The 26,198-nt window shown below is 48.9% G+C and overlaps 1 protein-coding gene across 4 annotated transcripts in view; it reads right to left on the reverse strand.

Moving 5' to 3' along the window:
- The window catches only part of KCNN3 (potassium calcium-activated channel subfamily N member 3), a 158,341-nt gene that overhangs the window by 93,076 nt on the left and 39,067 nt on the right, over positions 1-26,198 (reverse strand). For all 4 annotated transcript variants that reach the window (XM_063104856.1, XM_063104855.1, XM_063104854.1 and 1 more), the window contains exon 2: positions 20,414-20,509. In XM_063104856.1, coding sequence (XP_062960926.1) covers positions 20,414-20,503 — 90 coding nt within the window. In that variant the 5' untranslated portion in view covers positions 20,504-20,509. The remainder of the gene's footprint in view (positions 1-20,413; positions 20,510-26,198) is intronic.

The following is a 26,198-nucleotide window of genomic DNA, read 5'->3' on the forward strand; positions in this document are numbered from 1 at the left end:
ATTTAACGGTCACAGCAGCCCCTTAAGGAAGGCACTAATATTACTCTGCTTTACACATGAGGAAACTGAGGCAGAGAGGTTTAAGCAACTAGCCCAAGGTTATATAGCCAATAAAAGGCAGAGCTGGGATTTACACCCAGATCCATTGACTCTCGGCTAGAAGAAGACCAACTGTTGAGGTGTACTTACTGAGCTTGTGAGTATGAACAAGGCACTGTGTTCAACCAAGCCCACAGAGAAACACACAAGCCACTGCCCCACCGCCCAGGAGCTCATTCCAGAGCTAGAAGGAGGGAAGTTTGAATAATTGCAGGGAGGTGGGTGGGTAAGATCTATTCCATGTTCAGAGATGACGGTGCAGCTGCACAGGGGCAGGGCCCAGGGAAGTACAGAGCCCAGTCATGCTGTGGAGCCTTGAAGTCCCAGCATAGGAGTTCAACTTTATCTAGAAGTCATCAAAAGGTAGGAGTGGGTGAATAGAGGATGATCTACTCAAAGTCATATTTTAGTAAGACTAACAACTGCAGACTAATATGTATAACCCAAGAATATGTGGCAAAACATAATATCTAGAATATTACAGAAAAAATAGGATCCAGTCATTGAAATCTTGCTGCCAGAGCTAGATATCAGACTCAACCTGAGGACACCTGAATTACCTGTGCAGCCCCACCTGCTCACACGGGCATGCATGGAGCTCCATAATGCGGGGCAGCACTACACATCCCCTGCAGCTCCTGCCTGGGCTTCCTTTGGCTGTCACTTGAAGTCTTCTTCCCTGGCCTGATTCTCCAGCTGCATCAGCCTTTTTACTTAGTTGTTATGACCAGATGGAAAGGAAAGGCTGCCTGTCTTTGTGAGGGCCCTTTTCACGCTGCATGTGACAAGCCTCTGGCCTCTCTTGTGGCTCACCCAGGCCCGTGCCAAGTGCCTTTTGTTGGGGATGGAGCTCTTTGCCAGTATGTTGCCTCTGCTCCAGCTGTATGTACTGGGCTTTGGTCTCTGGCCAGGCCTTGTGAAGTGGTTCTGAAACCCCGTAGGGCCCTACCCACCAATGAGCCTGAGAGCTCCTTCCCTGTGCAGAATCCTTTAGACTTCAGCGACCCAGGAACAAGAACGAACAGTTCTAACCGCCAGCAAGGCACATGGATGGACCAGCAGGACATTCAGGCAAGCCTCAGGCTACTGCAAACATTTTGCCACAAGTCATGTCGGTGCTGCAGCTGAAAAAGCAGCATGGAGCAGGCAGTTCCCTCGGAGGAGAGGTCAAATGATGTTTCTGCCAGTCAACTTCTCCAAGCTGTACGTCAGATTGACACCTGTCATTTAGGCAATGATCTGAGCTCATCAACATCTGTCTGCCTTTGACATCTGTCTGTTTTCTTCACCACAAAAAAACCTACAAGCCTATCAGACTATCGCCCCACTCTCCCCTCGAGGCAGACACAAGGTCCTCTGAGCAGCGTATTTTACAGTTAGAAACCAAGGAGTGTTGAGTCCTGTTTTTAAGTGTGTTCAAGCAAGTGGGGATGGGAAACGTTCCAAGGTGTAACATGGCCCAGGGGAGGTGCACAGCTGTTCGCACAGCTGGCAGAGACACTGCAGCTGCCTGCAACGTTGGCCAACACTGAGCGAGCTGGTATCCGAGTGAGAGATATGTGAGAGCATCCCCTGGCCATTTGGATGGAGGGAACAGGAAGGACACATTCTTCCCAGGGAGCGACTCTTCTCTCTAAAGAGCCTCTCACACCATGATTCATCCCCTCTCCTTTCCCGCTAACCCCTCGGCCACCTTTGCAACATGAGCATCCCCATCTAAGCATTTTCCATCCCTACCCTTGTGGGTTTTTAAGGCCGCTTTGCCCAGTGCAACTCCTTACTTTCCTTTTTTGTCTCCTTTTAATTGCTGTCATTGTCCCTCACTCACATGACACATCCTCCTTCATTATCCTCTGAAGTGGACTTGGCTGATCTCTGGGATGCGCCCTGACAGCCAGGTGGAGGGGTATCTACAATGTTGAGGAGACAGTGACTGTTCTCTTGCTAAGAGCCACCCCCTTCCTCTCCCTGTCAGGGCATTTGCAGCAGGAATTGGGACACCACTCACACCTTTCAGGTGAATGCATTCACTAGAAAATGCTTAACACAATTTACCTGGATTCCCAATTCCCAGAACTAGCCTGAGGGGCTTGATGGGGTGTTGTAGCCCACAACTTCAGACGTATGGGCAGCAGGGACAAAACCCACTAAGAATTTATTGGTGCTTAGAATTCATGATACCCCTTCATGTCCGTGGTCCCACTGAGTCCCCACATCATGATGTTCCTACCTTTATTATCCCACAGCAGTTTGGTTCGACTCTTAACACTGTATTATAATTAGCTGCCCACCTGTTTGGCTCCTTCCCCTTCTCAACACCCCTCACTCCCTCCCAAGACCATGAGATATTTGAGGGCAGGGAGCCCATCCTACTCTTTCCTATCCCAGCACTGAGTGGGGAATCAGTGTTTGTTGAAATTAATTGATTCCCACAGGACTAGGTTAAGACAATAGTAGTAGCAGTGGGGGTAGGAGTAGTAATACTAGCAAATCCTTACATAGTTCGAATCTTTTACATATATAAAACCATTAACTCTCATATCAACCCTAGGTAAGTACTATTCCTATCCCTATTTTATAAATGAGGAAACTGAGGCACAGAGAGGGTGAATAACTTCTCCCCAGCTCAGTCAGGGACTGTCAGGACTGAGATTTGTGGTGGTCTGGTTCCAGGGCCTGATCTCCAATCCTCTACACACACTATCTCTCAAGTTGAACTGATGCAAACTCCATAAAACATAGCTCATTATATTTTCCAGGAGAGATGCTTTGTAGAATAGAACATGTGCAAGGAGGAAATTAATAAAATTCAGTTCTGCACACAGCCATGCAAGAGGGGCATGAGAGATGCTGGAGAAGAATATTCCCCATTCCCAAATGGGAGGGCCCTCTGTGCACACGGGATGCTGCTTGGCACACAGCCAGGGTTCCAGTGAGGCAGTGAGGAGGAGACAGGGAAATAAGGCCATTCAAGGAAAAGGTCCAAGAGCAAAGTCCTAGGGAAAGAGAGTATGTTCCAGGCATGGTCAGTCAAATGGGACTGTGAACATAACTGTCAGGGTGGGAGCATGGCTGGGGCCACCGATGACCTCAGAGCAAAGATTCTCACACTCTGCTGCACTGTAGAGTCACCTGGGAAACTTGGAAAAACTTCTATACTTAGTGCCTCCCCAGAACAATTAAATCAGAATCTCAGGGGGTGGGACTCAAGCACCAGTATTATTTTAAAGCTCCCATGGTGATTCCAACAAACAGCCAAATTTGAGAACCACTGGCTCAGAGACTGCAGTATTATTCACCAGAGGAGTCTGTTCTCATTCTGGACTAAAATGGTGAGTGGGGATTCAGCCGGGGTGGGCTCCTTTGATCTCCCTGTCCCCCACTGTGGTCTGCTCCTTGGGGCCATTCTGTGGAAGAGTGTTTTCTCTGGTTTTCTAGGGAGCCCTTTAGGGTGGTGGTAGACTTTAGATTGTGCAACTCCACTTCAAATTCCAGCCTTGCCATTTAGCTGCATGACCTTGGGCATGTTATCTAATATCCAAGCCCAGTTTCCTCATCTGAAAATAGGGCATTGTGGCAGGCAGAATAATGGTTTTCTTCATGCCCCCCCCCCAAATGTTCATGTTCTAATCCCCAGAACCCGTGAATATGTTACATGGCAAAGAGGAATTACGGACACAGATGGAATTGAGGTCGCTAATCAGCTAACTTTAAAATAGGGAAATTATCCTGGATTATCTGGGTGGGCACCATGTAATGACAAGGGTCCTTAAATGTGGAAAAGGGGAGCAGGAGAGCCCATGTTACAGCAATGTGAGGTGAGAAAAACCAGCTATCGATGGCCTTGGAGACAGAAGGGCAACAGCCTCTGGAAGCTGGAAAAGGCCAGGACATGGACTCTCCCCTCAAACCTCCAGGAAGAAATGCAGCCCTGCTGACGCCTTGATTTAGCTTAATAAGATCCATTTTGAACTTCTGACTCCCCAGAACTGTAAGATAATAAATGTGTGGTGTTTTAAGCCACTAAATTTGTGGTAATTTGTTGTAGCAGCAATAGAAAACTAATGGAGGATAGATGGGAATAAATTGGGGATAATGTGAAGATTAAATGAGATAAAAATTTGTACAACATGTAGCACTGTTTTTAGTACTTTGTAATTATTAGTTGCTATTATTATTTTTACTGTTACCAGCCTATTAGAGAATTGCCACCTCCTGCTATCCATGCATGCAGCTGCAGTGGGACTGCCCCACCATCCCTGAACCTACTCCCCGGCTTCCAGGGTGGCTGAGTGGTTCCTTGCCCCATGTGTCTACAATAAGCTTGGCCTTATGACCAGGGCCTGGGCTGGCGGGAACTGGCTGGTCCTTGCTGGACAGGGCAAGAGGCTCCCTAGAGCCCTACGACGCCTGTTAACACAGCAAGGACCAGTGTTTCTACTTCCTGACTTTATTCATGAGAAACAACAGGAAACGGGGCCCTGGCAAGGTAAAAGGAGTGGAAGGCTGGGAAGGGAGGCCCCCAGGGAGTGTTCCTGACCCCCAGCTAAGAAGGGAGCATGGGAATAGTCAGCAAGGACTTCAGAGACCTCAGCTAAAGAGCTAAAGGTATCAAGTACCTCAGCAGTTGCCAACAGCAGGCAAGGGCTTGGGTTTGCAATGGTCATCTCCTTGGCAAGGCAGATCCAAAGTTAAGCATTCACCAAAACCCCTTGTTTGTGCCAGGCTCTGGTGGGATTTTGACCCAGCGCTCTTAGTTGAGGCTCACAACACTGGTGTGTGGCCAACATTATAATCTGTTCATACAGAGGAGGAAACAGATTCAGAGAAACTCAGTGATTCGCCTCGGGTCACCTATAAGACAGCAGCGAGTCATTCAAACTCCTGATTCCAAATCTAGAACATTACATGCCGTACTACATTTCATTTCTTTTTATAAAGGCCCAATTAATATTTCAGTCATTATCAGTTTAATCCTGGAAGCATGAGAACACAGCTAGTATAGACTTATAACCTGCATGTCCTCCTTGAGATATGCCAGCCATAAAATGTAGATGCTTCAAAAACTACAAACAACTAGAATGGGGCCTGAAAGAAATTTGGTGCAAGATGAATAAGTCTTGTATCAGCTCAAGGCTGCCATAATTGCAGCTCCGCATAATGTTCACAAACCTTGGGTTTCCTGTCAACAGACAGGTGAGAGAGGATGCATCCAGTCCCCACCGTGGGAGCCCAAGGACTCCCACCAATTAGAATGTTGCGCCAGCCTTGGGAACTAAATTTATCCTGAAAGGACACTCAGATCAGAATGTTCTCTGCTACAAGAGATCCTGTCCCTCATTGTCCTCCTCTTTCTCTCTTTCCAGAGCCAGGCAGTATTCACTGTAAAATTTAGTCCTGTCAATTCAGCTTGAAAACCACTCACACACAGGGAGTCAACCCACAGTGACAGACATCACCTGTTTAGATATGGAAGATGGCAAAGATTGAAGTGAGCAAGGAAGGAGAGCCAGAGGATACTAAGAGAAGGTAGAACGAGGCAGGTTGAGGTGTGGCTAAGAGGGTCATAAAGAAATTGAGAAGGGGAGAAAGCACGCCAGGGTGGCTGCTGGCAAGCTCTTGCTCTGTCCCCCACAGCAGCCTGAGCCTGTCAGTTCCTGTACAGCATCAGCAGCTCCTTTGCAAGCCACATGCAGCACATATCCTCCTACATGTCCCCTGCACTTGAAACTTTTGAGCCCACTACACACAGATGCCCCATGTCCTCTTTGGGCAATATCACTGCTGCTGCAAGTGACAGCCAGGCCTTGGGGACAGGAGCCTATCCTGCTGGCACTCTGGGATGGTGGTGGTTCCCAGCCACCCCGTCAAACCTGCAAGGTTGAATCCTGCAGGCAAAGGAAGGATGTAAACTCCCTGCCTTGGGGAGAAGCTAAGTCCCCGAGGCTGCTGGAGAACAGTGTATTTTTAGGTGTAGGCTTGGTTTGGGAACAATAAGAGAAGAGCAAAATTGTAAAATCCTAAGGTTCTCATAAAGTCTAATCAGTATAGCTCTTGCTAATCATCTGAAACGATCTGACAGAGCAAGGCAACCCCGGGTTCCCCACGAGGCCCTGGCTCCTGGTGGGGCTGTGTTCCATCAGTGAGATCAGGAATCTCAGAATTCAGGGGCTGGGGGGGCAGTGTTTTTCTGTTCCTCTGACTCTTGAACAAGAGTGGACCAGGTGGCTGCCATCTTCAGTCCTAAAGATCCCCCAAGGAGGGAGATTTTCAACCTTTCCTCTACCCCAATCCCATGCTTTAAAGTCCGAGCAGGTGCCAGCGATTGGGGGATGTCACTCTGCCCCCTTTCTTACCCTTAGGTCTTTGATACAGACTATTGACATTCTCTCAATCTTACGTAAAATGCTTTGCCAGTGCAACCTGGAGGCAGATTCCTAGGTTCTCTCTTCCCCAATCAGATTGCTATCCCCGAGCCCCTTCTCATAGATAGTTTGGGGCTGCTACCATTTAGACATGGATGCCTAATCTCTCCTGCTCCTACTCACCAGGATCTGGCTCCAGTCCCCCTTCTTATTTTCACTTCTCACCACTCCCCTTATGGCCAGCTGCATCCCTCTCATTCCCTGGAAGCCCTGAGCTTACCCACTCCTCACAGCTGCTCCAGCAGGTCCCTTCCCCTAAAGGACCCTCACCCCTCCTGCACCTGCGAGAACTCTGCCTAGCCTGCATGGCCATCTCAGGCAGCCTGCATGGCAGCGTCCTCATTCTCATCTAGGTGGAAGTGCTCCCTGTGCCTTCCCGCCCTCGTTCTGCAGCTCAGCATTCAGCACTTGCAGCCAAGGCATGTGACTAGTTGCGTGCTTATCTACCCATTAGATCACAAGCCCGTTTAGGGCAGGGACCTTGCCGTGCTGCGGAACCTGGCTCAGAACAGACCTTCAATAGCTCTGTGTTGAATGAATTAATGACCTTTTGTCCAGTCCTCAAGGGAAATGGAGAACAGTTGTTATTTCTAACAGCAGCAGGAAGACAAATATTGCCCTGCCCACTCCCCTCACTCCCTGTTTCACACACACCCAGTGGTGTGTCTCTGTGCTCTCCACTTGATAAGGGTTCTAGCATGTTCTAGCAAGAGGTGCCATAGAGAGCTGGGAGGGACCTTGAAGAACACTCAGCTTCCTGCCCCAGTTGTACAAATGAGGGAACCGAGGGCACTGAGGGGCAGGGTCTGTGGGCAGTAACACAGCAGGCAGGTATCAGGGACATACCTGACTCCCCACATGGTGCTTCTGCAGAGTTGCCACATGTATGGAGTTCAGAGGCTATGGCTGCTCTGCAGCTGGCAGGTGGCTCCACTGTGACTGGTTACTGATCTCTGTCTGGCTTGTGGCTGTGGCCAGTGTAGTCACAGATCAGCAGTCCTGGCCATGCCCAGCTGATGTGACTGAGCATTGTCTTTGGGAATGTTGGAGCCATGGTGGCATGTAGCCATGCACCAACACTGTCCTATGACACAGCCTGTTGGGACAACATTCCTGCAGCCCTGTCTCACCAAGTGGCCAAGTGCGCCGCTGCATCCTTTCATTTCACAGACCATGAGCATCTGAATCCAGTCTAGTTCACAGCTCTATCCCAGCACCGAGCACCATGCCTCTCAAGGCATGGCTCAATACACACTTGTTAAGTGGCTGCATAGAAGGCTTGGGTGGGAGGCAACATAAAACCACCGCCTAAAGGGAGGCCACAAAATGTTTAGAATGAAAAAGATTTGTGAATCCCTGAATTCTTTTCTCCATTCCTCCTGTCTTTAATCCAACAAAAGAAAGTTTACTTCCCCAGATTGAATTACTGGTTCAAAATTTGTATCAATGGTTTGGATGAAGCTATCATAGTCAGGCTCATCAAATGTGGGAGGACAGGAAGCTGGGAGGGCCCCAAATATATGTTGCTGAGTGAGATGCTGAAAGACCCGGACAGACTAGAATGAACAGCTGCAGTGAATGTAGGGAAACATGACAGATGCTAATGAAGGGGGCAGCTCTTGTCCCCAAAAGCCAACTGTGCAAATAAGGATGGGGGAATAGGGGACAGGGGTGGAGAGGCAAGGGCTTAGCAGATCGATGAAGAAGACAGGGGTTTAGTATCCTTGTACATTCGATTCAATATGAACTAACAGGGGGCTATGGAAGTCAAAAGGCACTGGCTGTCTTTGGCTGCAATAATGACAAGAGAAAGCAGGTAGGTGGCCTGCTGTACCAACCAGATCACAGCAGTGTGTAGGGTTCAATGTGGCAACATACCCCCAGGCTGCTAAAGAGCAAGTGGATCCTGTTCAGAGTAGAAGGATCAGGGCAGAGACAGAACCCACAACCATGCTGGAGAAGATGGGGACTTTTCATCTGGGGAACAGAAGACCCTGGAAAATCCTGGGTCCAACTCAGGGAGGTTTATGTGAGGCTGCTGGCACCTCTCCATAAGAACAGTCAGAAGGAGGAGGAAATATGGGTGGAGAAACTGAGGAAGCTGCCAAAGCCTGACCTGTGCGAACACTGGCAGCCCATAGCACAGTGTCTAGGGAAGACAAGATTCAGCCCAGGCAGACTTTGGCTTGGAGGTGAAGTCAGGTCTAATCCTGAGGGCCAGGGGGCTGACAGGGACCCTGTGGCTGAGTGCAAGCAGAGACTGGGCACAAGAACAGAACACAGTATGGGGCTCAGCCAGTCAACCAGGCTTCAAGAAAGCCTCTACCCTAGTCAGGATCAGGAGGGAAGGCAGGGAAACTGAAGCAGGGCCCATTCTGAAGGCTAGAAATGCTACCCTGAGATGGCAACCTTCCCATCTCCCTGAGGGTGCTGGACTTCATTCTAGGGTGCTGGGACAGAGTAAAGGTAAGTTCAGAGGCTGACAAAGTCAGGGATGCTTACGGAGGTGAGGGTATGAAGAAAATTCACCACAGGCCTTGGTGGGCGCACAAGGTTACAAAGAAAACAACAAAGGCAGTTCTGGAGACAGATGGTGGTGATGGTTACGCAACAATCAGGATGCACTTAATGTCACTAAACCATATGCTTAAAAATGGTTAGGGTGGTACATATTAGGTTATGTATATTTTCTCACAATTTAAAAAAAAAATTCTTCAAATGACAAAGTCACAACTTGGACCCAGGTCTGCTGACCACAAGCCCAGTGTCCCTCTCATCACACAACAGGTTTATATGGGATGATGTGTTCAGAGGAAACAGAACTCTGATCAGTGGAATTGCACTGTATTCTTTAATTCAAAGATAAACCAGGGACAGTTCGTATTTTTTCCTAATCCAATTATTGTGTGTTAGAAATTTTGAACTGTGGTAATTTTTGCCATCTTTTCTCTTAAAAACAGGAATATGTCATTTTACTAGATTCCTGCTCAACAGGAAGCTAGAATTATTAGAACTTTCTGGGTAGCACAATGCAATGACAATCGTGTAGAAGTCTCCAAACACTAAAAATTCTACAGTGCCTTCCAATTTTCCAAATCTTTGAAGAGTCAGTTATCTTTAGCCCAAGAATCACTAAGCTCCTACTAGGTACCATGCCCTTTATTAGGCACAGCAGGGGTGGCTACAGAAGTGTGTAAGGCTGCCCTCGCTGTGCATGTAACTGAGCGTGAAGTTTCTTAACCAGGAGTGTGTACTGGGACCCCCAGGGTGCTGTCAAAACACACATCCCCAGGCAGTGGGGTTTGCTAGCCCATGGGGGGCCCAGATATGGCACCGGGGATCTAATACACTACCCTGATTGAGAACTTCTGCCATGGGGAAAAGGTCATGATTAAAAAAGAGTAACATCAATACACAATAGAAAGAATTAACTGAAGAAGTCATGCACGGCACACATTGGCACTCAGAGAAATAGAATATTCTATTAAGTTGAACACTCGTTCCGAAGGGGCTCTGGAGAAGTGGGAGTTTGCATTCACGGAAGGAGATTGGAACTGAGCATTGGCAAAGAGAACTTGGTCGCTTGCTTTAATTACCCTAAAAGCTTCAAGATGTCTGACCAGTTTGTATTTGTAAGAGACTTGAGAGGAGTCACCTTTAAACTTTAAGATGCTAGAGGCAAAGAACTGTTTTTTTGCTTGTTTACTATTTCAAAGTTTAGGCTGTGTTAAGGAGACTGCCAGCTCCGTTTCTGGGCAGAGAGAAGGGAGAAAGTTGCTTGGACAGTCCCCCACAAGGGCCTCCTGATTGCACACCATGGCAGTCACTGCTACTAAAAACCATTCACAGCTACCCTCCCTACATTTTTCTCTCCTTATCACCAAGCATCCCTCAGACAAGGAAGCCCAAATACTATCAGAGACCCCAGAGATCATCTGGTCTAATCTGCCCACTTAACAGACAACACAACTGAGGTCAAGCTAGAAAAGCAGCTTGTCCAACCTCACACAGTGATCAGTATCCCAGACATCCCAAGACCCAGTCCTCTCATCCCATGCAAAAGTAGCAGAGGCTGACTGGGGTGGGAGCCCCTCGGGGGGTCAGGCACTGGCTGTTTTTCTCAGGACCCTTTCATTCATGTAGCTGCCCGTGTTGGGACTGTGATTTCTTGTATCCTGAATTACAAGAAAGCTTCTTGATAAATGTGCCCAGGCCCCCTCACTTCACACAGCCCAGGGCGAGGACAAGTGTGTGGTTTCCAAGGTAACACATGGCTGGGAGGATTGAGCTTCCCAGGCCACCTCTCTTCTCAGGGGCTCAGCCTGAGCCAGCAGGGGCGGAGGAGAGGGAGGTGAGGCGACACACCACCTTCCTGTTCATACACACTGACGCCTCCAAACCAGGGGCCCCTCTGGCACCCCACTGAGTTCACAGGCAGAGAGCACCCCTCACATCCTGCTCTCCTGTGGCTGAGGAAGCTCCTGAAGGACTTGGCAAGAGGTGTTTGCCTGGAAGTCAATAGAGCCCCAGCAGGCTGGCCCGGGAGGTCTGGGGCTGTCCTTCCCAGCAGGGACCAGTCTTAACGTGCCCTGGTGGGGATCAGGGTTTTTTACACCTGTTAACAGACACAGCACACACCCTGTGAAGAAGTGTGGTATAGGTTGACATTTCCAAGTGACAAAACAAAGTCAACACAGGCAGCCAAGAAGCAAGTCTGGTCACCACGTGGGGCATGCCAGCCAGGCCCAGGGATGGCAGCAGGGTGCCTTCACACTTAAGCACAGGGACAGTGGGCAGAGAAGCCCTCTTGGAGGCAGAAAGGGTTGAGCTCAAGTGTTTAAATATTTAGCAAATAAAACCAAAATGTCACACAGAGACTGCCAGGGCTGGTATAGTAACCATGACAATCCATGGCCGGCAGCAGATCCAAATGAAAAGGTATAGGACTGAAGGCTGTCCAGAGGGCAGCAGGGAGGCCACCGTGGGCATGGCCAGCTCACCGGGCAACCTGCTGAGACCCTTGGCCCATTAGGATGCAAGAAGCATAGGCCAGAAGCCAAGATAGTGGACTTTGGGTCCGTCTCTCAGCCTTTCAGAGACTCAGTTTCTCCGTAGAATGAGGGGGGAATGAATCCGCCACACCAGCCCTCAGGTTTGTTGTTCATCCATGTATTTGTTCAACCTACACTCATGAGTATCTCCTGTGTGCTAGGCACTCTCTTGACTCTGGGGACACAACAGTGGATCCAATGTAGTCCCCACCACCACAAAGCCCTCAGCCAGGGATGGGGGTGCAGGCAAGAAATGGCATTTGCGATCCAACACAAGACATGCAATGACAGGGTAAGAGCCGATGCTGAGGCAGCTACCAGAAGGGCATCTGCCTGGTAGGAAAGAGTCTTGGAGGAGGAAGTATTTATGCTAAAGCCTAAAAGGCAAGGAAGTGAAGTCAGCCAGGCAAGAGGTCTGCTAATATATGTGAAAACACTCCAGAAAATGCAAGCACCAGACAAGATGTGCTCTGAAGTGGTTGCCAATGGGTCAGCCTCTGAACTGTCTGTCTTCACAGAGCAGTCTCACCGGGATTTATTTCATGGTGTTCCCTCTGCTTGGGCCAAGTTGCTGGTGCAGCTTCTACTTGCCTCCTCTCTCTTTCTTCCTTTCTTTCCAGGCCTACTGGGCACAGGTGAGTCACCTAGGGAGGCCAAGGCTCGGGGAAGAGTAGCGCTGCAAGGAATCACCATCAGACTTGGAGCCAATGGCCCAGACTAGGAGCTGTCCCCTGGAACTCATCCCATCTGCAATTTCCCATGTGCGTAGTGATCGACCGAGGGAGCACTAGTGGAAGTGGAGCAGGAGATGGATGTAAGGCTGGCAGAGTAGGCTGCCTTCTGGAATTTCCTTGTCCAGTGCTACACCACTTCAGTACTGAAACCACCCAAGCTCCCCGCTCCTCTCTGCTCACCACAACTGAGTTTGAGGAGCTGGGGTCCTCAGACCCAGCCAGCTGAGAGGTCTGTCTGGGGGGGTCTCAAAATCTCAGGCATTCAATGAAAGCCATTTAAACCCATCAACCAGCCAGCCAGAGACACCTTTTGGAAATGCCTACCAGGTGTCTGCAAGAGGGATGGAGACCCCAGCCCCCACGATGGTTGGGCAGCTTCCATCTTCCCTTGGAAGACAAATACAACTTCCTTCTCTTCTTGCCCACTCTCCCAAAATGGTCCAGGCCAGCTCTGTCCCAAACATACTAAGCTCCGCATCATCTCCCTGTGAAACTTGCCCCAGCCCTTCCAGGAGAAATGCATCGTTCCCTCCTCTGTGGCCACTTGGTGTTTGTTTCATGCACACCTCATATTTTATGACACTTATGACCCTGAATCACAGTGGATCAAGGTCTAGGACAAACAGCTCCAAGGCAGGAGCTGGGTCTGAATTCTTTCTGGATTCTCAGTGCCTAGCACGAAGTAGTCCTGTGATAAATGTTTATTGAATAAATAAATGAATGAATGGGCTCACCATTTTTATAAATTGTATTAGGATTAGCAAGTGTAGAGAAGACAGCACACAGCTCTACCATTGCACCCCTGTCTCAGTGCCAGTTCATCTTCCAGGTCAATTCAGGATGTGACTTTGAGCTCCGTTACTCCCTCATAGGGAGTAGGGAAGGTGAGGGCACAGAGTGCGACTCAGCCTGAGCCACCCTGCCTGTGCCCTGATAGGAAGATGCCACTGACTTCCTGAGCACCAGGACTAGTGGCACCACCTGCACAGTAGACACCCATGTCCCTGTGACAGCACATTTTACACACCCAGGAGGACGCTCTGATCTACAGGACAATCATGTCACAGCAGGTAAGCCTTTTTATAATGTGAGCTGTCTCCTGACTATAATTTATGTCCTATAATTTGAAGTAATTTCCCTGTCCGCTGAGAACCCTATTGGTATTTAATAAAAATATCCACTTTTATATACCTATAAACTAGAAGTCTGCCCTTTTTTTGGTCCCTTGTGTTTCAAATTTGTGAGGTCAGAGGCCCCTATCTTGTCACTATCATTGTTATTGTGTGGGGTTTGGAGAAGACCAGAAGCCTCTGGAGACCAACATTAGATCCTGAGGGATTGACACCCCCAAACAAGAGTGGATACTCTACCCCATTGATCTGATTGATGCCTTTTACTTTGAATATGACCAATACCCACAAATTGAAATGAATGCTCTCTGAAATTCCATCCAGGCACCGTATGATGGTGAACTCTGCCGCTGCCCTATGTCCCATCCTGGTTCAGAGTAGTGCTCCCCCCCACCTGCTAATTCAATCTGACAAACATTCATTGAGTACCTGCTATGCCCCAGACACTGGCCTGGATATCAGGACCGCTCCTCCCACCCCTGCAACCTCATCAAGGACATGGATGCTCTGCCCCACCTCTCGGGGATGCGGGTGTGTCCGCATGCCCCACCCCCACCCCACCCCAGGCACTAAGCCCCACTCTTCCTCCTGGGGCACTCGATCCCTCCCCTCCTGCATGCCCTGGACCAGGAACTGAGCTCCTGGGTATTTCCTCTCCCTCCCAACTGGCTCCTTTCTGACAACCAATAGACACACGCTATCTCTCCAATCTACAAAAACAGACCTGACATCTCTCCCTCAGCACTGTGTCCTCTCCAGCTGCCACTCTGGTTTTCCTCCATTCGCAGCCAAACTTCTTAGAAGAGTGGCTCATATTCACTTTCTCACCTCCAATTCAGTCCCCCTTCCCCTACCACTGCCACTCCCAGTGACAACCCTGATGAGCGGCCCAATGACCTCCCCAGGGCCTAAAGCAAAGGACAAGTATGGTCCCCAACTCCTTGACCACCCTGTGGCATAGCTGACTGCTCCCTTCTCTCCTCCCTCCTGAGTCTCCTCTGACCTCCGTGACTGTTTCTTCTCAATCTCCTATGTGGGTTCCTCTTCCTCTACCCACTTCTCACCTGTTAATGTCCCTCCAGAGACTGTCCTGTGCCCTCCTTTCCTCTCACTGCCCCCTGCTCATCCATCCCTGGTCCCTACATGTTTAGCCCCATCACTGTCCTGGAGGCACCTGGATGCACCCCCTCCCCACAACCTCAAACTCAACATGTCCAGAACTGAATTCATTACCATTCGCCATTTGACCTCCTGTGGTTTTAATCTTAACGAAGGGCATTCCCAGCCACTGAGTTTCCCAAGCAGTTGGTGGACTCCTTCCTCTCCCTGTGGACGGTGCCTCCAACCCACGTGGTGACCAATCTTGTCAATTGCACTTGTTCAACACCTCTCATGCACAGCCCCGCCTCCTGTCCCCACTCTTGTTCCTGTCCTGGTTTGGGCATCTCCACCCCTCACCTGGACCTTCTGTTTTCCTGCCTCTGAAATTGGCCCTTCCAACATTTACATGCAGCATGTAGAGAGCCCTGTCCAAAATACAAATCTGACATCTCTCTCCCCAGCTTGAAACCCTTTTACAGTGCCTGCTGCTGCATGTAGGACATGCCAAAATCCTTCAGCAAGGCAAACAAATTCCTATTAGTCCTGCCCACCTGATGGAGTTTGGATGTGTTGTCCCCTCCAAAACTCATGTGGAAATTTGATGTGGCAGTGTTGGAAACTGATTGAGTCACGGGGGCAGATCCCTCATGAATGGGTTAATGCTCTCCCTGGGGGAGGGGGGATTAATGAGTGAGTTCTTGCTCTATTAGTTCCTGCAAGAGCTGATTGTTTAAAGGACGCTGGCACTTTCTTTCCCTCTCTTACTTCTCTCTCTTGCTTCCTCTCACCATGTCATCTGCTTGTACCCGCCGCTGCCTGCCACTTTCTGCCATGAGTAGAAGGAGCCTGAGGCCCGTGACAGATGCAGCTGTCCCAGAATTGCAAGCCAAATAAACCTCTTTCCTTTATAAATTACCCAGTCTCAGGTATTTCTGTTATAGCAACACAAAACAGACTAATATACCACCTTCCACAGTGAATTCACCTCACAGCCCAGGACCTTCTCCTTGAGACATTCTGAATGTACTCTGTAGTCTTGCATCTCAGGGCCATTGTTTATTTTGTGACCTTTCCCTGGGATATCCTTTCCACCCTGTCTGCCAGGCAAACACATCCTCATCTAAGCTAAGGAGTTTTGCACATATGACCTAATTTGAACTGCACAACAACGCTTTGTGGTAGATACTATTATAAGTCCCATTTTACAGGAAGGAAATAGACTATGAGGGAATAAGTAACTTGCTAAAGGCCAGCATACACACTAAAACATGACAAATAGCATGACTTGAACCCAAGCTGGGCTGCTCTGAAGTCCATGTTCACAGTCATCTGCTATCCTGCCTTCCAGGATGGCACCAGGGACATTAATTAGAACCATCAATTCACTCAAGGTTGGCCACCCCTTGGGGAAGCAATGGTGATTCAGGGTTTCTAGTCTAGAGAAAAGGGCTCCTGTCCCAGGCTCTGCACAGAGTAGTGCCTCATTAAATACATGTTGAATGACTGACTAGCTAGATGAGTAATCAAGAGCAGGGGTGGGGAGGACATCCAGGGAGCAGCAAGGAGTGCAGTGTTTTAGGCGCTGAGCAGGGGCCAGGCTGACAGCATCTGGAACATGCGCCTGCAGCCTGGGGAGAGCAGGCTGGCAATGCCCGTCCAGGAGTTGGTGATACCTGAACTGCAGGAGCAAATGGGCTTGCCAAGGGAGAGCACAGTTTTCAATCAAAGTTTCAGTAAACAAACAAAATGCATTTTTTCATGTGTGTTTTCATTTATTTCCAGGACACACCAGCCTGAGGATAAGAGATGCCTGAGTCTTCGAAAGCTCCATGCTCCAAAACATGGAGAGAAGAGGAGCCTGAGGAAAGACAGGGTGGCCATCTTCAAACCATGGAGGCTACCTCGTGGGAAACACAAGTGCCTTTTTTTCCCACCTCCAAAAGCAGAATCAGGGCCGAAGGCAAGTTCCAGGGTGAACTTTCTAAAAACTCATGCTGCCCGCTGTCGGGAGAGCCTCACCCAAGAGGCAGTCAGCTCCCTGTCACGGCCATACACCCAGATGCTGGGGGGGGTTCCTGCATTAGGAGGGTGCTAAGGTTTGAACGTGTCCCCTCTAAAATCTAGGTGTTGCCAAGGTGATAGTATTAAGAAGTTGGGATTTTAAGAGATGATTAGGCCACAAAGACTCCTCCCTTGTGGATGGGATGAAGGCTGTAATAAAAGAGCTTCACAGGGCATTCAGTCTCTTGGCCTTCTGCCTTCACCATGGGAGGACCCAGTGATCCTCACAGCAGTAAGATGCCACCCTGGAAACAGAGAGCAGCCCTCACCAGTCAACTGAATATGCTGGCACCTTGATCTTACCCAGCCTCCAGAACTATGAGAACTAAATTTCTGTTCTTTATAAATTACCCAGTCTCAGGCATTTGTCAAGGCAGCATGAAATGGTCTAAGACAGTGGGGAAGCAGACCAAGTCACCTCTGCGAAACCTCCAGCCCCGAGGCGCTACAACTTTAAGCCAGAGATTGGTTGAGAGTTACCCAACAATGTTTCAGAATTCTTCTTCCTCAAAAACACACACTGCCAAAAGTAACAAATAGGAATACTATTCTAGAAGGTACTCCCCAGTCTTTGTGTGTGCTGGGCCAGGACCTATGGCCTGGGGCCTGGGTGTCAGTGTCTGGGGCAGGGTTGCGGGAGGTGCAGACACGGTCATCTGATTCCTGCTAAAATTTAGCCAAGTGACCAGTAACTGTTGTGGATGAGGGAGGTGACGAAGATGTTCTAACAAAAGGCCCTGACATCACCCCTAGAGGGGCTGTGGCAGCCGCAGCCTGCCCCTGCCCTGCTTCACAGCAGGCAAGCAGCAGCTGGCTTTCCACGGGGAAGGGCGTTTTCCAAGCCCTCTCCTCCAGATAACCTCTGTCAGTCATACTTGGGAAAACTGCTCCTCCACTCTCAGGAAGCATGTCCCCCAGCCGGCTGAGCAGCCAGACCTAAACCAGAGAATTATAAAATTGGGGGCTGAGGACCCCTAACGAACAGATGAAAATGCAGGCCCAAGACCACAAAGCTAAGTAATGGTATAACCAGCTTTGGAAACCAGATATCTTGAATCCAGCACCCTTTCATGCAAAAACATGCTGTAAACACCTACACTTTGTCAGATACCGCGGTCCCTGGAAATGCAAAGATTAATGATGTCATTGTCTCTGAGGTTGGGGAGAAAGAGAAAAACAGAAAACTATAATATGGCTGGGTGAGGTACACACAAGGGGGCCCTGCAGGAGCAGGCACTCCCTTCCACTAATTATCTCAGCCCAAAGCATTCCTATTTCCCTAGGGCAGGAGAAGGTCCAGCTATGTGCAGAAGGAACTTTACTGGAAAGGCAAGAGGCACAGAGCACGCCAGGTGCTGGTGACTTCCCCATGTGATGGTGGCTGTAGGTGGGATAAGGGGCTGGGTGATTGCAGCTGAAAATGCAGGTAGGGCCAGGCCAGAGCAGGGAGGAAGCCCAGCAACCTGCCAGTACCAGGCATTTGTGACAGTGACCATCCAGCAGGCCCAGCTGGGAGGTGATGAGGCCCAGCTAGAAGCAGTGGAGCAGATGTCACAGGAAAGGGACCAAAGTTTCCATTTCATGAAGGCCCACTCTGTACTCTACACTGTTCCCTTACCCTTAAGAGTTCAGCAAAGTGGGTGATATGCCTCCCATACTTCTGATGGGGAAACTGAGGCCCAGAGAAGATGTTACCAGTTCAAGATCTTTCAGGCTGAAGTGTCTGAGTCAAGATTCAATGCCACTGATTTCACTTTATTTCTCTAAAGTGCGTGTGTGTGTATGGCCAAGATAAGTGACCTAAATAGCATCATCTACTGCCCATGATTAGGGCTGAAACAGAGATTGGCTGTGAGCTGAGTATGGGAGAAAGGGTGCCTGGCTAAGAGCTGGCCTGTTAGCAACGTGGCCCTGTCACCAGACCCGAACTGAGGTCACACTGCAGCTGGGCCAGATCAGTCTGAGAGCTAGGACTGCACGACCTGAAGTGGGAACAAGGACCTAAGGAGACTCAGAGGTCACCTGGCTCTACCCATCCCAATGCCTGGAGTGGAAAGAGGAAGGGGTCAGGCTTAGCAGAACCTAGTGTGGGTTTGGGTCTGGGAACTGCTCCTCTCCTTCACCTCCCTCAAGCCAGACCATTACTGAGTTTTATAATTCTGCCTTTTTTCTTTGGCTTGTGGGACACCTTCCTACACAGGTCAGGGTGATACATAGTACTATAGACTCCCTCCACAGGAGGACAGGGGGACTCCCATGGCTTGAGAAACTACCTGGGTCACACAGCTGGTTTTGGGTGGTGAAACCTGGCCTAAAGCCCAGACTGTCAACTCCTGTCCTATCTTGGTTCCTTGGCTTTGTTCCTCCCTTCCTACACTCCTGGATCCTTTCTGGAGTTGACAGGACAATGGTCTGGGTTAAAGTCCACCAGCTTCATCCAGTTCATCCAGTTGCTGTGAAGGAAGCTGCCTGGTGGCATTTGGGATTCTCAGCCTTCAAAGCACAGCCTCTGTGTGAGCAGCTGCGACCCTGAAGAGGCTGGAGAGTCCCAGTGTCCCGATTAGTGTCCTCTGGTCATTGATAGACTGAAGCCCTGCCAAGGTGGCTGGAGCCAAGGCCTCTGCATCCCAGCTACCTGCAGCAGCCCTGCCACTGGGCTGGAAAGCAGAGCCACTCTACAGGAGGAGGTGGTGCTCACACCTGCATCTGTGCAGCTGCTCGCTCTGAAAATGCTGAGTAACAAAAGGGACTGGATTTGAACAGTGTCACTGAGTAGCGTTTTACAGAGCTCTCTCCCATACACTCCCATTCCATCCTCACCACAGCCCAGCAAAGTTGGACTAAAGGTCCCATGCTCTAGATGAGGAGACCAAGACCCAGAAGGGTCACAGGGCTGGCCAAAGACACACCAAGAGAAAAGGTTGTGACCGAGGTTTGACCCCAGTTTTTCTGACTCCAAGTTCTGCTCTTCGTCAGCCTTTTGCCTGCTGCCCAGATGTGAATCTGTCTGTGCTTCTCCAGCCAAAGGTCCAGGATGGTTTCCAGATTCACATGCACGTGAGAGAAAACATCTGGATATTTTAGAACTACCCAGGTCCACAGTGGAGCAGGACAGCCTGAAGGGCTGGGTGATGGGGGAGCCTTGTTGTCATAAGAATATGCCTCAGATCTGTTCACTCCCATCTGACCCTCCCAGCCCTGGTTGAACCATCCTCCCTATGTCAGCCAAACCAGAGGCCTGGCCAATATTGCTTTGGATGCCAAGTCACTCCTAGGCAGCAAGAAACAGAGGCCTCCTAGGCCACATCAGACTTCTATTCTATCTAGAAGATGACACCTCCCAGCTTGGCATCCAGAAGGAGTAAAGTCTACACCATTTTGAAACATAGACTCGCCAGTGGTGTTTGGTGCAGTGTGTGTGTTGTGGGGATTGCTTCTGTGGCTCAAGTTTAGAAAGGATCCACCAAGAGACATAAAAGACAAGGCAGCTCATCAGGGGCTCTCACGGTACAATGGTGCTAAATGAGGGTGCTGAGCAGGATGGCCCCCTAATCATGAAGCCATATGTTTGCCTCTGGGATCCCCAGATGAAGATAATGTCACAGTTGTTCTAAAGCCACAGGGCAGTCTCACATTTCCTTCTCCCATTAGAGTACAAACAGGAGGAGAAGAGCCACGATCTTGAACAACCGTCTTATAAAATTGCCCGAGTAGCTGCTTAGGGGGTGGGTTTTCGGGGTGGGGATGGGCTCAGCCCGGGGCAAGGCAAAAGGATCAGCCGCTGTGCAAAGAGGTGAGGATGGGGCACCTACCTGGACTTCACGTGTGTGATAGGCGATGATCAAACCCAAAAGGATGATGGTAGACAGGCTGATAAGGCATTTCAGGGCCAATGAGAACATGGAATCCTACAGGAGAAATGGAAAGAGAGAATTAGGGAGGGCCAGGAAAGGAGCATCTCACTGTCCTCTGAGGCTGCATAAAGCGGGAGAGTGGGGATAAAGGAGGGACTGTCACAAGCGCCTCCAGGGAGCAGGGAAGAACACAAATTTAGCCTGAGCCACAAAAGAGCCTGGGCCTGGGCCTGGGCTGGCTCGGCCCCAGCAGCTGCCCGCTCTGAGCCTCTGTTTTCTAGGGTTAAATCATATTTGCTTTCCTGGGATGAGCCCTACTTGGGCATGATGTATTATGTTTGTTATACATGGCTAGATGCAGTTTGCCAATGTGTTATTTAGAATTTTTGCCTCCATGTTCATAAGTCATATGAACATAATTCTGTTTTGTGCCACTTCTATGTGGTTTGGGAATCAATATTGTGCCAGCTTGAGCCTCTGTTCTCTCTTCATAAAGCTGAACCAGAGGATTTCTGAGGGCCCTTCCATCTCTGACAATGCACAGTACTTTCAGGAATGAATTAGGACGTCCTGGCAGATGCTCTCACCTCCTGGCTTAGGCTGAGGGCAGGGGAGGGTAGCAGGGGCCGAGGAGCTAATGCAGAGAGAAGAGGGGTGAGCTCAGGAACACATGACCTGCACTGCAGCCTTCCAGCCCCAGGACAGCTTAGAGAACTTGTAGTGTGGGGTTAGAAGCATGAGCTCCAAGGCCAGACTGCTGGGTCCAAACCCTGACACAGCCACTTAGAGCTATGAGAATTTAGGCTGCCTCATGTGTCACGTGGGGATAATATTAGTACCTACTCAAGGGGCTGTTGGGGAAAATAAAGGAGTTAGTATACATAAAGTGCCTAGGACAGTGTGGGCCATGTGTTAGCTACTATTATTGTTTACTTCACATCAGCTCTGGGTTGGGCCTTGGTGTGCTCCTGGGTATTTGGAAGCCCGGAAGCAGAGAAGGCTCCCCAGGGGAGATGGGAGCACAGCCCTGCGCAAAGGCTGCAGATGAAATCAGGTGGCACTTACTGTGCGGTGGCCCTGTGCTCAGTCCTGAGAGGTGCGCACCATGTAAGAAGCGTGTCCTTAAAGAGCAGGTAACGAGAAGGATGCCCGATTTCTGTACAGCACCTTACAGTTTACAAGGCAATTTCACATATTTGTTCTCAGCCATCCTCACAACAGCACTTGAACTTAATCCCAACTTTATAGACATTATAATTGGGAGCTCAGTGGAGTATGTGGCTTGTGCCGGAGTTCAAAGCCAGGGCCTCTGACTGCCAGTCCAGAGCTCTGCCCACAAGCCCTCAGGCCCTCTCTCCAATGGGAAACAGTAGAAACATGTGAAATGCCCCTTTTAAAAGACCTAAATGATAGCTTAAGACAGCAATGGAAAGTATTTCAAAGGTAAAACATGATTAATTGCCATGTGAAACCTACAGTAGAGCTAGGGGAGCTCAAGGGAAGGAGAGATCCCTATGGACAGGTCAGAGAAAGCTTTCAGAGGCGGATGTGAGAGGTGGCCGAGAGCTGCGGGCTGGTGGTAGTGTCTAATGTGGCAACCACAAGAGTAAGAGGAGGGTTTGGGATTTGAACCCAGGACTTCCAATCGCCCAAGTCCATGCTCTCAATCCACCCTCTGTGGGCTGAGATGGGATAAAAGCAGCTCTCCCTGGTGTCTATCAATCTCCCTGTTCATTTCTTTGATGCCGTTGTTGAGGCCCACTTTGTGCCAGGCAGGAGTTAACAGTAAGGAAATACAGGAGAACTAATGAAGTAACTCATGCGTTTATTCATTCACTCTTTCACAACAATCTCAACCACTTCTCATTTGTTGAGCCCTACTGGAAATCCAACCGTGTGCTAGATACTGTAGGATATACAAAGAGGGCCCTGGCCTGCTAGAAGCTTCGGTCTGACTTATATACCAACTCTGACTTTCTGTACTTTATGAGGTGGTCCAGTTGTGGGGAAAGGTCTCCATTCTGTGCTACTCACAAGATGGTCTAAACATAAGCCAGTTTTTCTTTAGCCTCTTCCATGTTCTATAGTTCAATAAAGACCGTGCCACGATTATTTACTCAGCACATATAGATGGGGTGTCTAACGAGGGGCTGGTGCTGTGCTGGTCTGATGTGAGCACAAAGAAAAACAGAACACGGATCGGCCCTCAAGAAGGTTTTGATCTTTAAAAGCACCACTTGATGCCTGAAACACTACCCCAACCACAAGACCTAAACGGGGCTGAAGAGAGCAGGCAGTGAATTCAGGAGCTCACAGACCGTTTTAGGATAAGACAAAGCTCCCTACGGGAATGAACTGGGGACAGCTCACAATGTTTTCCAGCCAGAAATGACCATAACATTCTTCTCAAAGGGGTCTGAAAGCATCTGGGGAGCATCATGCCTCCCCCGGAAGGGTTGGGATCAGCTGCACATTTCAACCTCTAATTTATTTCTTTTGGCAGAAATGAACTGAAATCAGAATCCAAGCCTATTTCCATCATTTCTAGAGGAAGAGGTGAAGGGAAAGGGACCAGATGCTGTCTCCTCTGAGCCTAAAACTCGAAGCCTTTACATGAAGAGGCAACTCCCACCTGTTTCTTGGCTTTGGCCGGTACAACCTCTTTGGCCAGCTTCCGCCCCAGGGGGAGACCGCGCTGTGCACTGGATCAACAGGGACTCTCAGTACTTTACAGATTTCCTTGCATTTGCCATCGCATGTCAATAAGAAGATAGACCATCGACCATTTTTAATAGCTGGAAAACATGTCAAAGAAGTCTGGCTGGACTGGAAATATTTTCTATTTGTTAAAATGTTGAATTATAATCTTTGCTTTGCTACCCGAACTCCTATGAAGCTTGAAATTGAAATGGTTCTTTGGGTGAGGCTGCAACACGAAGCTGGCTAATTAGCTGCCACACACCACATGGCAGGGTGCTTGCCACACCCGCTGTGCCCCTGCTCACTCCCATCCTTGGGCTGAAAAGGGATTCTTGGAGCTGGGAGGGAGTCCTGTGGTCAACTGGTCAACCCTTCTCCCCTGTGACTCAGAACTTTTCGACAACAGAGTAATAATTCTTAACACACAGGAATGCTTAGAAATTATATCCCATTTAATGAGAGTCATTTTAAAAAGTCATTTATTCCTAAATGCCCAAAAATATTCGAGTGGTTAACTAAATTTGAGATCAGCTAGTGATGGAACACTATGCAGGCACTAAAAAGCAACTCTGTAGAGAATAATTTGAAGAAATGGAGAAAAGTTGATGATAATATTATAATATGATGTGGAAAACACAGACCCCAAACTGTATATGATTAAAACTTTTTGTTACTTTTCTAATGTAGAAAAAGACTGTGAAAATATATCAAATATCCCAAGGTACTGGTGTATTTTTCTTATTATTGTTTTTCTTTTCTCCTCAAAATTTTTACAGTGAGGACACACTGTTTTTATAATCGGAAAAGTTCTGTGTTTTTTTAACCTGAGCCCTGGACTTCTGGGCAGAGGCGCACACGTAGATGCTGCACTTTGTCTTTGTTTGTGACGTAGCAAGCAGCCCGCCGTGGGTGGCTGCAGGAAAACACGCCAGCTGCCAGCCCTCCCCTCTGACGGGGATAAAGGACACGGGCTCCAGTCTTCTAAACACCATTCCATTTCCTCGATGCCCATTTCTTGTTATCATGCTGTAAAATGTACTGCTGAGTGGGAACAGGGTCCTTTGTGACCCTGGGGCTGGGTAAAGGGACTCACACCCACCCCAGACGCCCTTATTGCTTCGTTTGGTTCTTAATCTACCAGAATCCATAGGATAATACATTTACACCATACAAGTATACTCCCATAACCTATTTGATGCTCTGAATACAATAGGTACTTAATAAGTATTTCTTGAATCTGCTTAACAATAATACTTTTATTTTTACCTAACATTTATTGAGTATTGATTATGTGCCAGCTCCCAGAACAGGCCTCTTACACACTGTACCTCAAATCCTTACCCTAAATACAAGGTCATAGTGTCTCCATTTTACTCCATCTTATGAAAAAACTGAAAATTGAAGAAATGAGGTGACTTTTCCAAAGTCACACAGATAGCCCAGATTTTAGCTATATTTCAGATTTTTCTATATACAATGCTTCCCCTTGACCTAGGCTCCTGTGTGAGATAATAAGCTCCTGTCATCTTGGTAGAGTCTGGCTACACCCATCAGGGGTCTACAGAGGAGATTCCTAGCAGGATAGAAGGTTGAACTGCATTCCTGAGAGATGCCCCCATCCATGTGGTTGCTGTCTGCTCCAGCCAGGAGCCAGCCCTTTACAGATCTGCAATTTCTCGTTGATGACTATAATCTGTAATAAAAGCACCGCTATAAGGGCCTAACACGCAAGGAGGGTACCATCACCCACTTTTACAGAGGAGGAAACTGAGGCTCTGGGAAGTTAGGCAATTTGTCCAAGGGCATGGCCAACAAACGGCAAAGTCAAAATTTGAAGAAGCCAGACTGTACTCCTCCAGGGTCCGTGCCCTGCCTGTGCACTGACACCCCCACCTGCCTTGCCGGCCTTCCAGTTTCTGCACTGAGGCTTCTCAGAGCTGCTCCAGCCCTTCCTCCCCCGAGGCTGTGTGGAGTATGATGGAGTGTGTTCCCTGGCTTCTGAGCCAGCCATATAAATTGCTCTCTTGGCCTGCCTTGTAGCTTGCAAAGACAGCCAGAATTGTAATGATTACAGTAGATCTTCCCAGAGACTTTGAAGTTCTAAATGTGTTTTATTATTTGGAACATTGAAAAAAACAGAAAACTATGCTTGCAGGCAGAGTCCTGGAGGGGGACTGAACTGAAGTGAAATATTAGCTTAACTGAGAAAAGGGTGTGCAGGCTCCTTCCCCAACCAAGCTGTTTCCCCCAATGTGTGTGTGTGTGCGTGTATGTGATCCATTCATGATTTCTGTCACTGGCTGGAACCCCCAAAGGGAAAGAGGTGATAATATCTAGAGTCTGTATTTACTGAATTAAGGTCTGATGTGCCTCTCTGACATGACTGCGTTTTGTGCATTCAATTTGGGAAATAATTGATTTAGAAATCTTTTCTGTTTAATAAGGTCAACTTTTCCTTCAATTTCATGGAAAGGCTCCAGAATTAATTGATATTCAGCATAGGCTTAACACGGTGGCTCTGTAATGGTTGTCCTAATTAGACACTCTTGCTAATTAATGCTATGCAGATTAAACCATCCTTTCCTCCACTGGCAGGGAAGCCCGCATTCCCGGTTGCTGTTCTCCAGGGAGACCCGGCTCCTTTCGTCGACCTGCTGCATCTGCATCAGCACCGAGCCGCAGCCTTCTTCCTTCCTCTGCCCTCTTCCTGCCCCTTTCTCGTTCTTTTTTTTCACCCTCACCCTCATATCTCGGCTCAGACTCCTCCAGGTAGTGCTGCCTGATTTAATTATGGTCATTGGCCCTCCCGGCATCCTCAGAGTGACTTCCCAGCCTGGCTCCTACCAGAAGTCAGCCCAGAATCCTATCTTGATCACTCATGGTCCAGAATGGAGTCATTCAGTCTACGGCCATACCACCCTGAACGCGCCCGATCTCGTCAGAATGGAGTCATTCAGACCCTCTGCATCCTTGGACTATCCAATCTCAGAGCAGGGGAAGCAAGAGATGCTGTCACAATGGGATGGTGGCCTCAGAGGGCACC

This window comes from Cynocephalus volans, chromosome 8 (assembly GCF_027409185.1).
Source record: "Cynocephalus volans isolate mCynVol1 chromosome 8, mCynVol1.pri, whole genome shotgun sequence".
NCBI lineage: Eukaryota > Metazoa > Chordata > Mammalia > Dermoptera > Cynocephalidae > Cynocephalus > Cynocephalus volans.